The sequence below is a fragment of the Tetrao urogallus genome, assembly GCF_951394365.1.
Source record: "Tetrao urogallus genome assembly, chromosome: 11".
Classification (NCBI taxonomy): Eukaryota; Metazoa; Chordata; class Aves; order Galliformes; family Phasianidae; genus Tetrao; species Tetrao urogallus.
Window position 1 is genome coordinate 2,412,882 of NC_136824.1, and position 12,539 is coordinate 2,425,420.

A 12,539-nucleotide genomic window follows, 5' to 3' on the forward strand; every position below is an offset into this window, starting at 1 on the left:
GATCCTCGTAGGAAAGGTCCCTGAGAGATTCCTGCTCTGGGATGAGTGAGGCTGCAGCTTTGCAATGAGTTTGAGCACTGGCTTTGTGTTGCCACTGAAAGCTTCTTCATGCCTCTGCCTACTTGTTCCCACTGCTTTCGTTCTGCTGGCACCAGCTCATGGGTGACTGAACAGGCAGCTGGAGCAGAGGGTTGATTTTGCTGCTATTGCAGCTCCGTCCCTTCCTCTGTCCATCTCCAGGCTCATTCATGCACTAATGCTGGCTCAAAGGAGAAAGCAGCCACCTCTTCTGGTAATGAGAGCAGTTCACATCCATCATAGAGCCTCATGTTGGAAACCTGTCTGCAGCCAAAGGCAGGTGGCAACCAGGGCAGGGGCTGTGTAAGAATGGGCCACTCAGTCCTGTTTGGAAGAGCAGCAACGTGAGCATCTCCAGCGCTGATCCCTGTGTGATGGCTGTGGGCAGAAGGGATTATCTGTGGAACTGGAGGGCACTAAGCCCGGGGAGGGGATGGTTTCATGTCTACAAAGGCTTCAGTGTGCTCTGAGTTCAGGGTGTTGGGGTTTGGCAGCACAGGGTTTGAGGTGGAGCTGCTTCTGATAGGGGGTTTGCAGGGCGTGCAGTCTGGAAAGCAAGTGCATATTCCAAATGGAAATTGTCCTCTTTAGCGTGCAGGGTTAAAATAAAGGAATACAAAACAAGCTCAGCCCAGAATAAGAACACACACATGCTGGTTTTTAAAATAGTCATCCTGCTTTAAGTTTGTATCCTCCTGAATTTGCAAGTAACTTCTGTCTCTTTCATTTCCTTTAAGGTCTCTGACTGGACCACACCTCCAGGCTCTGAACCCCACTGCACAAGAAGCAGCCAAAGAGCAGTTTTCGTTTCTTATATCGTGCTGGGCTAGCCTAGAATTTAGGTAAAGGTTTCCTTGCTTACAGGGAAGGAGAAATGTGCAGGATACGAGGAAAAAAAGAGCAGGGGTGTGTCTGCAAGCAAACCGGAGCAGGCACAATGAGGGGGCATTCCTCCAGCCTCGTTAAAACCATCTGACAGCACCTTTAAAGCCACCTCTCACAGAAGGGAGCAGGTGGGGAAAAAGCCGGAGAGAAAGGAGGGCTGTTAATCGTCAGCTCTGCACGCGAGAGCTGCGGGACGGAGCTGCGCTGTCAGCCTGCTGTCACACCCCGAGCTCTGCCTCGGGTCCGTTCCCGCGAGCCGTGCGTTCCGAGCCTGGAGCGGAGCTCGCTCAGCACGCGGCCGCCTCCGGCTTCGCGCCAACCGCGCGGCGGAGCAGCGCCGGCGGGCAGCCGCGTGCGCGATGTGCGGCACGGCTCCGCTGCCGTGGCGCGCGCCGATAAGTGACTAAATACCCTTAACGAGAAGGAATCTTAACACCGTGAGCAAAAAGCCCAGCGAGCGGTTCTGAGCCCCGTTCCCCTCAGCCCCGCACCTGCCGCCCGCCCTCAGCAGCGGGCCGGCCCCGGCTGCCAGCAACCTGTTGGGCGGGCGGAGGAGGAGGAGGAGGAGAAAGCGGCGGTGCGGGGCTCGGCTCGGCGGCAGCTCGCTGACAAAGGCGGAGCGGCGAGCGGCGCAGCCCGGCCGCCCCCTCCTCCTCCTCCCCCTTCTCCTCCTCCCCCCGCCGGCGGCAGCGGGCCCGGCGGGCAGCGCGGGGCCGGGGCGCTCGCACAAGATGGCGGTGGGGCGGCGGGAGAGCGCGCTCCCCTGGTAAATGCGGCCGCGGCGGCCCCAGCTCCCGGCGCCCGGCGGGGCTTACATGGCGCTGGAGGATCTGCTTTGTGTCTGCTTCGCCGTGCTGACCGTGCAAGGTAGGCGAGGAGGAGGGAGGAGAGCGGAGCAGAGTGGGGTCGCGCCCGCGGGAGGCGGTGGTCACGCGTGGGGCCGCGCTGCCACCTGCCCACAGCGCTCAGCGGGGCGGGAAGCGGCTGTCCGTCGGCGTCCCCTCAGCGCCCGCTCCCCTCAGCGCCCGCTCCCCTCAGCGCCCGCTCCCCTCAGCGCCCGCTCCCCTCAGCGCCCGCTCCCCTCGCTCAGCCGCCTTTTCGGCCCCGCGGCTCTCAGCCCTTCCCGCGTCCCCCTCCCACTCGCTGAAGCTCGTCTCTTTGCGGAGCCCAATTTTGGGCTCACCTTTTGAGGTGAGACCCTCTCCGAGCTCCGGGGCCGTTACCAGGCGGTGGGGGTTGGGGTTGGGTTGGGGGTTCGGCCGCGGCGGGCCGAGCGCTGGCAGCAGCCTCTGCACCCGCGGCGGAGGTGCGACCCGGCCGGGCTGCTGCCTGCCCGGTTCACGGAGGGCTCCGGGTTTCGGCCCCGTTGCGGTGGTTGCGTGAAGGGCACCGTGCGCGGGCACGGACTCTGCTCTGCGCCGGCAGAGTTGGCAGCGCGGTCCGGGGGTGCGTGGCAGTGCCCGCTGCATCCACTGGGAACGCTTCCGCAGCACTGAGGAGGTGCGGAGCCGCTCCTAAAGCTCCCAGCCCTGTGCGTGTCCCCTCTGAGAGGAGGTGGCAGAGGGAGCTCAGCCCTGTGGCTCTGGATGTTTTTCTTTTTTCTTTTAATGCTTTCAGACTCGACAGAATTTCTTAATTTGTGGTTTCAAAGACAGCCTTCTGGGGAGAAAGGCAGCGTGCTGGAAGGTGTTTGTATTTATTATTTTTGGAGCATTGCATAGAGTCCTGTGTGGGTTAGAGCAGCGCTTGGTGAGGGTGCAGCGTTCTGGTGGCAGCAAATAACGGTCTGTGGAATCACTGCATCGTCACCAATGTGTGTGTGTGTCCCTCAGCTCTGAGCCTCCCTGTGGGTTAAGGTGAGGAGGGGCAGTTGGGAGCCACCCCCTGTTCCAGCAAAGCGCATCCTGGGGTTGCTGGTGGAGCAAAGTGATTCAAAGCAGAGGAGGTTAGAAGGGGAACGTTGTTTCCAAACACACTTCAACAAGCAAACTTCAAAAGCTTTGAGCCGATTTGCAGCCCTGCCTTCTCTGCTTTTCTACCAGCGATTAGGCAGCCAGCAAATGCTGTTGGTGTGTGTTGTCCAACAATGGGCCGTGTGCCCGTCCACGCAGCCTGTGGATGTGCGGATCACGGGTGTGCTTCCCAACAGGTGGCTTTGATTCCACAAAGAAAAACACTCTCGCCTTTCAGTCTGAAATTAATTTGGCAGGGGGTTGAAATGCTTTTGGGAGAGCGCACGTCTGATCCCGAAGCCTATGTGGTTTGATCTGAAGTTCTGGGCTTGCTGGGTATGGAGTGCTCTGGAGAGCCGTCCCTGTTGGGTGGACGTGGAGGCAGCTGTGCCAGCTTGCTCGATATGGGGGTCACTGGAAGCCCTTTGCCTGTCCTGCTCAGAGGCAGCTTTCCCTGTGGGACTGGGTTTAAGGGAAAGAAAACCCTCTTTGGTATATTCTAGCAAGGGACTTTCTGCAAGGGATGCGGCAGTGGGAAGTGGGCTGAGCCTTCCATCAGAAGGATCCGCTGAAATCTATCTGGGGCTGTGTCACCTGCATTTGTGTTTGAGCCCATCTGCTGCTGCAGAGCAGATTTTCTGTTTTGACATCACCGAACTTTGAGCTCTGGTTTGCTCTGCCCTTCCCGTCGCATTCCTCTTGGCACCACAGCCCTGCGGGGCTGGCAGCTGCCTGCATTGCTACTGTTCAGGATTGCGTTCACAGGATGTCCCCTGCATGTGGGTCCTGCAGGGTGGGATATGAGAAGGCAAAATGAGCCATGTGAAGAAGGGGAGTCACTCAGTCCCCAGTTTTTCCATTTATTTGGGACCTCCCTGCCCTGCGGAGCACTGGCTGCACTGAGGACAGCACGTTGGTGCGGTTGTGCCTGTGGTGTGTTCCTGGGGCAGGTTCCTCCTGCTGGGAGCTGCTGCTGCCTGCTCTGGCTGTTGGGATGGTCATGCTTCCAACCCTGATGGCTGAGGCTGCTGCAGAGTGCAGTGTTTCCATTGGTGTTTCTCTGTTGGCATGTGAGGCTGAAAGAGAAGCAGCTTGGGTTTGACTGTGCTCTTGTTTTCCCCGCTGCTCCATATGGAGAGGCAGTTCTTTCTGTTCTCTTTTTAATGCCCTCTCCTTTCGCTACCTTGAAGTCTAAAGTGAGGCAGAACCAGCTCGTTTTCTGATGTTTCTCCCACTTTCTGCAGTAGGCTTTCCACTGACAGCTGCACAAAGTTTGATCTGCCGCAGGGGGCCCGGTGCGGGGTGAGAGCATCGCGGATGGTGCACGAGGAGCTTCAAAGTGGCGTAAGCAATAATTCAACAAGGAAAAGTTTGGCAATCTGCATTTCCCTGAGGACGAAGGGAGGAGGTTGTCCCTGTGTATGCTGGCAGCCCAGTGCACTGGGGTCACCTGCAGTTGGGAATTGTGCTGGAAACTGTGGTGTCATATGGGATGTTGTACTAAAGTGCCTACTGTCATCTTAGGCCAGCTGCTCTGTCTGCTCTGGTATCCTCAGGGCTAACACAACTAACATGCTGCACACTTCTCTCTTGTGTGTCCAAAGTGCTGAGAGGATAAAATCCATCAATGAGTGCTCAGTACTTGTCTAATTGTCAGCAAGTAAGTGCCCTGAAGGCAGGGTGCTGCGTGTTCCGGGTTGGCTCATGGTTCAAGCTGACTTCTGGTGCCTTGTCACTCACTGGGAGGCTGGAACTCTTCTCCCTCACAGCTGCTTTCCCTAAGGCTGGCTGATCTCCTGGGGAGGAATCCCAGGAGTTCAGGCATTTGCAGAGTAAGAGATGCTGCTTGCACTCTTTACACGCTTCTCTCCTGTTTAAATGACTGCCCAACCATTAAGCCTTGTCATGGTTATATAATTAAGATGGGAATTAATATTTAATCTGATTGTAATTTGTTGTTGGAATCCATCCCAAGCCCATTCCTGGCTGTATCTCTGTGAGGTGAGTGGGTACCTGTGGGAGGACTCATGTTTCACAGAGGGGATTTTGCTGGGAGACAGAGAACTGGGTGTAGGAAGAAACCCTAACCTTATAGACCCAGAGCAATCGTAGTCATTTTGTTATCTGTAGGAAGCAAATGTTTGCTTTATATTCAGCTGTAATACTGGAAGGGATATGGTAAATCCTTCTTATCAGTATTTGCCAAGTACACGTTGGGCCAAAATCAACTCTGGTGCAATTTTGTTGCTTTCTGGAGCAGAACTGGACTTGTCTGCAGGGTTTGTCTGCTGGTTTTGTATGAAAGAGACTGACGAGGCCATGCCTTGTGTCTGTCCGTCTGCCTTCCCTCTTCCGCGCAGCAGTAGGACCTGCAGGTCAGGCACAGCCCGCGGTGTTGGCCTGGGCTCTGCTGGTGGCACCGGTGCCTTTGGTGCGAGTGTGTGAGGCAGATCCCGTTCTGCCCTTCATCCTCAGGATCCTGCTGCTGCGATAGGGATCTGCTTTCTGTGAGAAGTCCAGCAGAGAGTAATACAATGCAGTTTATTATGTCAGCGGATAATAAACGTACTCTGTGACTGCTATGATAAGCAATTGCTGTACTCCACTGGAACATTAATATCAAATCTTCTGAAATTATTTAAAAGTCTGTTTCTGCATTGTAAATGGAATTGCTGGGTACTGCCCCGTTAAATTTAACGGAGCTGTGGAACGGCATGGTCTGTTCTGTGTTTCTTTGGTTTGGGTTTTTTCTTTTTTTTCCCAAGATGTCCCATTGGGAGGGTTTCTTGGGGACAGGCTGTTAGTATTAAAGGTGTATGATGAAATGCGAGCATCCTGAGAGGCTGTTCTTCATCCAAATAGATGGGAAATTTAAAGTCTACCAGTGATGGCATTGCACCTGTGTTGGGTCTGCGTTGCTCCCTTGCTCTGCCTTCCTTCCTTGCTCTTGTCTATTACTTAGACCTTGGTGCCACTTTCCCTTTGGATTTGGGGTGCTTCCCACCTTGTTCAGTGTAAGGCCTCGGGAAATGGAGCAGGAAGGACTGCTCCTGAGAAGGGAGGCAGGCTGGCACAACTCGGAGCTGAGACAGGGCAGGCCCTGCTTTGCTCTGCTGGCCGTGCTTGAGAGTTCCTGAATGGCTGTCAATAGCTGATGGAGTTTAGTGAGAAACGTGTGCCTCGTCATGCTGTTACCTTCCTGGAGATGTCCCGTGACACGGCATTCTCTCGCCTTTCTGGAAATACCGGTGCTGCTTTACCAAGATGTCTCACGTAGCCCTCCTGTTTATCATGCTGACCCGGGGCACCCGTGCTGTGTCCGTGCCCTGCCTGTCACGTCGGCGTGCCTGGCTCTGGGCAAAGCACTGAGCGAGCTCCTCAGGAGACGTGCAGCTCACTGCGGGGCGAGGGTGGGAGGGCAGGGGTCAGCAGATGTTCAGGGCGATGCGCAGACGGTTGGGGAGTGACGGAACCTGTCACTGCGTGGAGATAAGGCTGGTGTGCGAGATGCTGGCACTTGCCCGCGGCAGTGACGGTGGTGGGGTGGGGGAATCTGGGCACGCAGGCTTGCTGCTCCATCATTTCCTGCTGGGTTGGAACCCTCTGCTGCAGGGCTGGGGCAGCACTGCTGCTGTTGGGCTGATCCTGCCCCTGGAGTGGGAGGAGGCATGGCACAGCTGTGTGTGTGCTGAGTGCTACGCTGCACTGCTGTGTAGCACAGCACGTTGGCAGAACGTGCACAGAAAAGAGGAAAAAAGAAATGCAGGGTCTGATCCCACAGCGATGCCTTTGCTGGCTTGGCAAGAATTGTTTAGGTCCTTCTTCCCAAGAATGATTTTGTAAACATAGCACTGCCTATTAGCCATGTAAATTACTGCCATTAGTGGCAATTGTTGTGATGGAAAGAGAAGTGCCTGGACGCTGGGGTGCAACTGACCCTTCCTGCCTCCCCTCCCCCGCATGCTCCCCCCCACGCTCTCTATCCAGCTGTTTGTGTCAGTGCTGGTTGCAGCTTTTGACAGAGAAATCAAAATATTGATCAAAACCCTTGAGCTCAGTTTTTCCTGGGTCACAGTGAATACAACTTTTATTTCTTTTCTATTGTTCTCTTTCTCCACACTGAAAACAAAGGACTTTTCCTGGAGGAGATGAGTTTCCTCAAGTCAAATGTCATCTGTCTGAAGAGCACCTTCAGAAACAGATTCCCTGTCTACAAGCTTTCCTCGAGAGTGTGCTGCTGGAAATCTGGCGGGCAGCAGTACCTCAAGTGCTCTTGTGGGCTTTTCTTTCTGTGCAAAGCGGGGAGAGTAGGAAGTTTCTCCCAGCTGCTGCCAGAGAATCGTTTCCCATTTCCTTACTGCCCATGGCAGCTGCCAGGATTCACTGTTTAGCAGCAGAGGGAGTTAAGTGTGGGGTGAAAGGCTTCAGCAACACTTGAGCACAAGGGCAGGAGGCTCAGCCATCAGTCTCCACTTCTTTTCTAATACCATGGGACATATCTGTAGCTTTAAGGCTAGTGAAGCCTGGCTGCCTTGCTCTTCTGCAGGCGGTGGGAGTCAGGGTGTGTTGCTGGTGCTCAAGCAAGGGCATCTCCTTAAGAGCACCACTCTTCTGACACTGTGTTTTGTTTTGTTAGAAGTGGGTGCTTGCCTGTCACAGCCCTTGGTAAGCTACTTGGTGTCCTCATTCAGTAGCATGCACTTGCAGGCAGGCTGCATGCAGTGAGCTGTGCTTTATTGGTGGTTGTGAAGGCATGTGCTGGTGTGCAAGCCTGTATGTGTGCTGATCGAGTTCCCTGTTAACCCGTGCCTCACTAAGCTGAATTCATGCAGGTCCTTGGGTCTCACCCGCTTGCCATCCTGCAGCTGATGGCAGTGCAAGGAACAGCCTGGCTTTTCCCAGCAGCTCGGTGTTCGCTGAGCAGAGCGGATTTTTGCGCCTCTTCTCTTCAGAGCCTGGTTTGTGATTCTGCCCCAGTGAGTCCTGATGACACCTGCTGCCTCAGCCCGGCCACACAGCTGGGTTGGAGCTATGCAGGGGGAAAGGTGCAGAGACGTCAGCTCTGAGAGCTGCTTTGGTGAGCAGGCAGCCTGTCGCTGGTGCCATGGTGCATCACAAGCAGGAAAACACTGGTGAGATCTTGCTGCATTTGGGTAGCAGGCATTAGTTCCCTGCTGCGTGCCAAACTTCAGTGTGGCTCCTGCATGGGGCCAGGAGCCGGACCCATCCGTGTGTGCAAATTAAAATTCCTGTAGGCTAATTACTTGTTTGCATATTTTAAAGTTTATGGTTTAAAAAACCAAAAAATTGTGCCCTTGTAGGGAATATTTTTTCTCACCAGAAACTCGTTAGACTGGAAATTTCACAGTATTAATTTTTATGGCGTTCTCTAAGCTGAACTAATTGGGTATTTTGGAAGGGGGAAGACAAGGGTGTGGATGTGCAGTTCTTATGTAGATTTCATTAGAAATGTGACTGGGATTATCCCGCTAGCTATCCCAGCCATGTGCGTAAGGTCTGTGCTGGAAAATACAAGTGATTATAGGCTGGTGCCTCACAAATAATCCTTGGCTAATATGGGATGGCACAATTAATGTTAATCCCTGATCAGCAGTAGTAAAAGTTGGATCAAGACAAAGAGATTTTGCGCGGCTGTTAGTGGCCTGAACATGAGAGGCTCTCTGGAGGGGCACCATCCCCATCCTTATTTTCCTTAAGAAGGGGAAGGTGCCATTCAAAGTGCCCCAAGGTTGCCTGCTTCTGAAGAGTTTTCTCCTCTGTTGATGCTATGTGCTGAGGCACACAGGGCCTCATTAGGAGAGAAAGAGCAGCGATTCGCCTAGATTAACGGGAATAAATCTGTTTTTACTAGCAAATGAGGTTGTGTTCTTTGGTCCACAGCAACCTCCATCCATAGAGCTTATCCAGCAGTTTGGGGTGCAGGGGCAGAACCTCTCTGCTCTGTGGGAAAAAATGGGTAATTTGGGCTCTGCCTAAAGGTATGTCTTAGTTTTGGTAAGTGGAATAAGCACAGGTGCAGGGATGGAGGGAGAAGTGTCACCTTGGATGAATGCTGTGGATGCGGGGGGACCCCAGAGTGGAATGCAGTCACCAGGCATTGTACTGTGCTCTACCTGGAGCTGAAAGCATGTCTTATGTGCTTGCAAACAGAGCCAGTTCCTTCAGTGCTTTGTCCTCAAACTGTCAGGCTTCAACTGGCTGCAGCTTTGGAAAAAGTGGAGATTTACATGCTCTGAAAAGAAGCTTGTGCTGACAGCGGGTAACTGTGTTGTTGATGTTGGAGAGGTAAATAGCAAAGTAAGTGTGAGGGGTTTTGGAACAGGCTGTGAAATTTGGTTTCCTCCTCTTGTTAAGATGGAACTTTAAATTTGGAACAGGAGGGGATGTCTCTCCCCTATCCCCCCAATCTGACCCTTGGTTCTAGCAGTCCTCAGGAGGTGCTCCTCACTGCCTCTCCAGGTGCACCGCAGCAGCTAAGGACATGAGCAGCCTGTCTGTCCCTCCTAGAATGGTGCCTGAGCTCTACAGGCTTGTGTTGTTTTCAATCATAACTGACTTTCCAAGTCACAGTTGAAGATTATCTTTTAGAGCTGATCTATGTGAGAAGCTGTGCCAAGGGGATGCCAAGTCCTGCAGTGATCAAGTCCTTGGGTAGGTTATGGTGTTGTCCCTTTGTGGACTTTCCAACGACTTAACAGTTCAGCACCTCACGTTTTATAATTTATGTCTCCTTCTCAAGCCTTCCCTCTTATCTGCTATTGTCCACATAGGGTTTGTTGTCTAGCTGTACTGATAACATGCCTTTGTTAGTTAAGAGATAACTAGGAGGGGAGTGCAGCTAGATAAGGCCAGGCTTCGTCTGCACGTGGGAATGGAGCCCATGTCACAGAGTGCAGCTGCAGCCAGGCCAGGAAGCCTAGACTGACTGTGAGTTCCCAGAGGCCGTTCATGGATGGCGATGGAGCTGCAGGACTGAGCCCTCTGCTTGCTGTGCAGAAGGAAGGAGAGCCCTGCCACGTTCCTCTGTGTTCCCGTGCAGTGTGGCTGGTACACATGCCGAGACCCCTGTGTCTTCCTGCAGAGGTGAAGCCTCTTGGGGTGATACAGGCTGGAAGCCATCTACAGAGAGCTGTTAAAGCATACTTCCATTAGTTTTCTTTGTTGCTGTTCTGAATTGTCTTCTCTTCCCCTGTGTGCTGGCTCATTATTTCTCATTAATTCCTGATTTGAGCAATTACCTGGGAAATGCAGGAGAGCTGGCAGGAATTTCAGAAGCCTGACTTCTCTTTTTGGGGTAGGTGACTTTCTAATTGCAGCACATGAGAGCTGCAGCTTCTTGAGACTGCAACTCCTGGGGCTCTGGGACAGGTGGGCTGTGTGCGGGAAGCAGAGAATAGGGCTGAATGTGCACATTTCTCAGTGCCTGCTAGAGCTGAGGCTGGATTGTTTGTGATAGGAGTGTTGTATGTGCCCTGTGTTATAGCCCTGCACACCCTGTCCAGAACAGAGACTCCAGGTTGAACCCCAGCCCGTCAAGACACTGTGAGCAAACATGCTCAACAAAAACATGCAGTTAATAATTCTAAATACATCCTGGGGTCTTTGCTATGAAAGCTTGAAGCTCAGTCTGAGGAATGAATGTGCCTTGGGATGTGTGTCAGAGCAGCATCACCCCAGCAAAAGAGTTCTTTGCCCTTTCTCTTGGCAGGTGGTTTTTCAGGTAAGAATAGAGGTGTGATGTGCCACCTTTTTGCACGGAACACAGCAAGATAAAAGGGCTGTCACTGATGAAAACATCAGAGTTTGTCTTCTTGTAGCTTATGTTTTATTGGTAAATGTGTCATGCCATTGGTTTCTTTGTATGAATGCTCTTCTTTCTAAGGTTTGTATTTGCACATGGACTTCTGAGCTACCGTGAGTGGCCTCAAAGCCAGACCTGTTGGGCTCATGGCTCTGCAGTCTGAGCTCAGGCTGTTGGTGGAGCAGGTAAAGCCCATTCTTCATATCCCTGCTTTATTTTCAAGTGAACTGCAGAATCTCATTACCAACAGCAATGGCAGGGCTTTGAAGATGTCAGCCTAATTACCTTATTTGTGCTGTGATAGCAGTGAAATCCGTGTGCTGTCAGGGAGAGTTAGCTGCTGTGCTGGGCCGGCAGGGAAGGGCCTCGGGGAAGGGCTGGTGTGTGAGTGGTGTCCTCTGGTTGTGAGGGATTCCCTGCAGGAGCACATGGGCTGAGCCCCATCTGTGGCCATAAGGTGATAGCTGCCCGGCAGGAAGCTCTCAGTGCATAATTGTGGCAGCCCAGGAGTGGAGGGCTTTGGCATTTTCCCTTCTTTCTTTTTAGGAGTATTTAGAACAAGCCTGTAACCTGTGGTGGAGGCTTAGATGGGGCAAGTTTCAGGGATGTGGGTGCGAGGGCTGTGAGAGCCATGTGTTTGCACAGCATCTCTGGGGTTCTGATGGAGACGTATCTCCATTTATGGTCAAATCTGAGGAATTTTCTGATATTTGAATGAAATGGGGGTGAAAGTTCTATCAACACGACAGCTATTCCTGTCCTAAAGCCTTAGCAGCGTTGTCACATCTCTTGTGTAGGCAAGGAGCTCTGAGATATGTACAGTCGAAATAACACTAAACCGTGTAGCAAGAAGGGAGAGGAGGGCAGAAATGTAATCCTTGATCAGCAGCTGACGGCAGAGGGATGAGAAAGATCTTTGATGATTAAGATCTTTGATCTTTCAGATAAAGAAAAACACAGAAACATTAGATGTGCTCAACCCTTACACAGTTTCTTGGATCTTCTTTGGGTCAGCGTCTCTGTGCTGCCCTTAATTATGTTGAATGGGTTCAGAGCCCTCTTCCAACCATCGTGGCAAGGTGGGAGGCAATAGGTTGGTCCCATGGCAAGCAAGCTGGCACAGGAGCTCAGCAAAGGGCAGGTTGCCCCCGTGCCCCCTGCATGGCCTGGGCTGTGACTGAGCCCTGCTGCTGTTGCTTGGTAGCTGAAATCTTCCAGCCTCTGCAAGGCCACTGCTTCCTCCTGGTAGCGCTCCCCATGGTTTGTGTATCCACACGCTGAGGGCTGAGTGAAGCGAGTGCATGAAGTCAAATAACTCTTGAGGGTCTGAGCATCGCTTTCCTTTTTCTGAGGCTCCAGGCAGCAGCTGGGAGAAAGTTGGTTTGGAAAACAAAGCTGTTAGGAACTGTTTGTTTAGACACAAGGCAAAATGAAAGTGGAAAACATAATCTGTCAGTTCCTTTCAGCCTCCCACCTTCTTTTTGTTTAAAATATCTTCATGCGACTTAGTTTCAATAAACAAGAGATGTTTCCTATGAGCTGGTGTTTACTAGTTTGGGAATGGGATTTATTAAAGAACAGAAATCCCTGTGTATGCCAATGTTTTCAGACTGTATCGAGTGTATAATTTTATAGACCTTTCAAGAGATTTCCTTAAGTAAACAGTGAGGAACTGTTAAATTATAGCCACGTAAAACAACAATGTAACAGTCTCATTGCTGGTACTAATGGCTTTATTATCCTGTGGGTAGGAGTGGCTTGGGCCGCTGGCAGATAACAAACCTTTCCAGAGATGGTTTTGC

At 52.4% G+C, this 12,539-nt stretch overlaps 1 protein-coding gene across 1 annotated transcript in view; it reads left to right on the forward strand.

Moving 5' to 3' along the window:
- Positions 1 to 1,733: 1,733 nt before the first annotated feature.
- The window catches only part of IGDCC4 (immunoglobulin superfamily DCC subclass member 4), a gene marked incomplete at both ends in the record, with an annotated part of 75,509 nt that continues 64,703 nt past the window's right edge, over positions 1,734 to 12,539 (forward strand). Inside the window, one exon of the mRNA XM_079540694.1 lies at positions 1,734 to 1,830. Within this exon, the coding sequence (XP_079396820.1) occupies positions 1,734 to 1,830 (97 nt within the window). The remainder of the gene's footprint in view (positions 1,831 to 12,539) is intronic.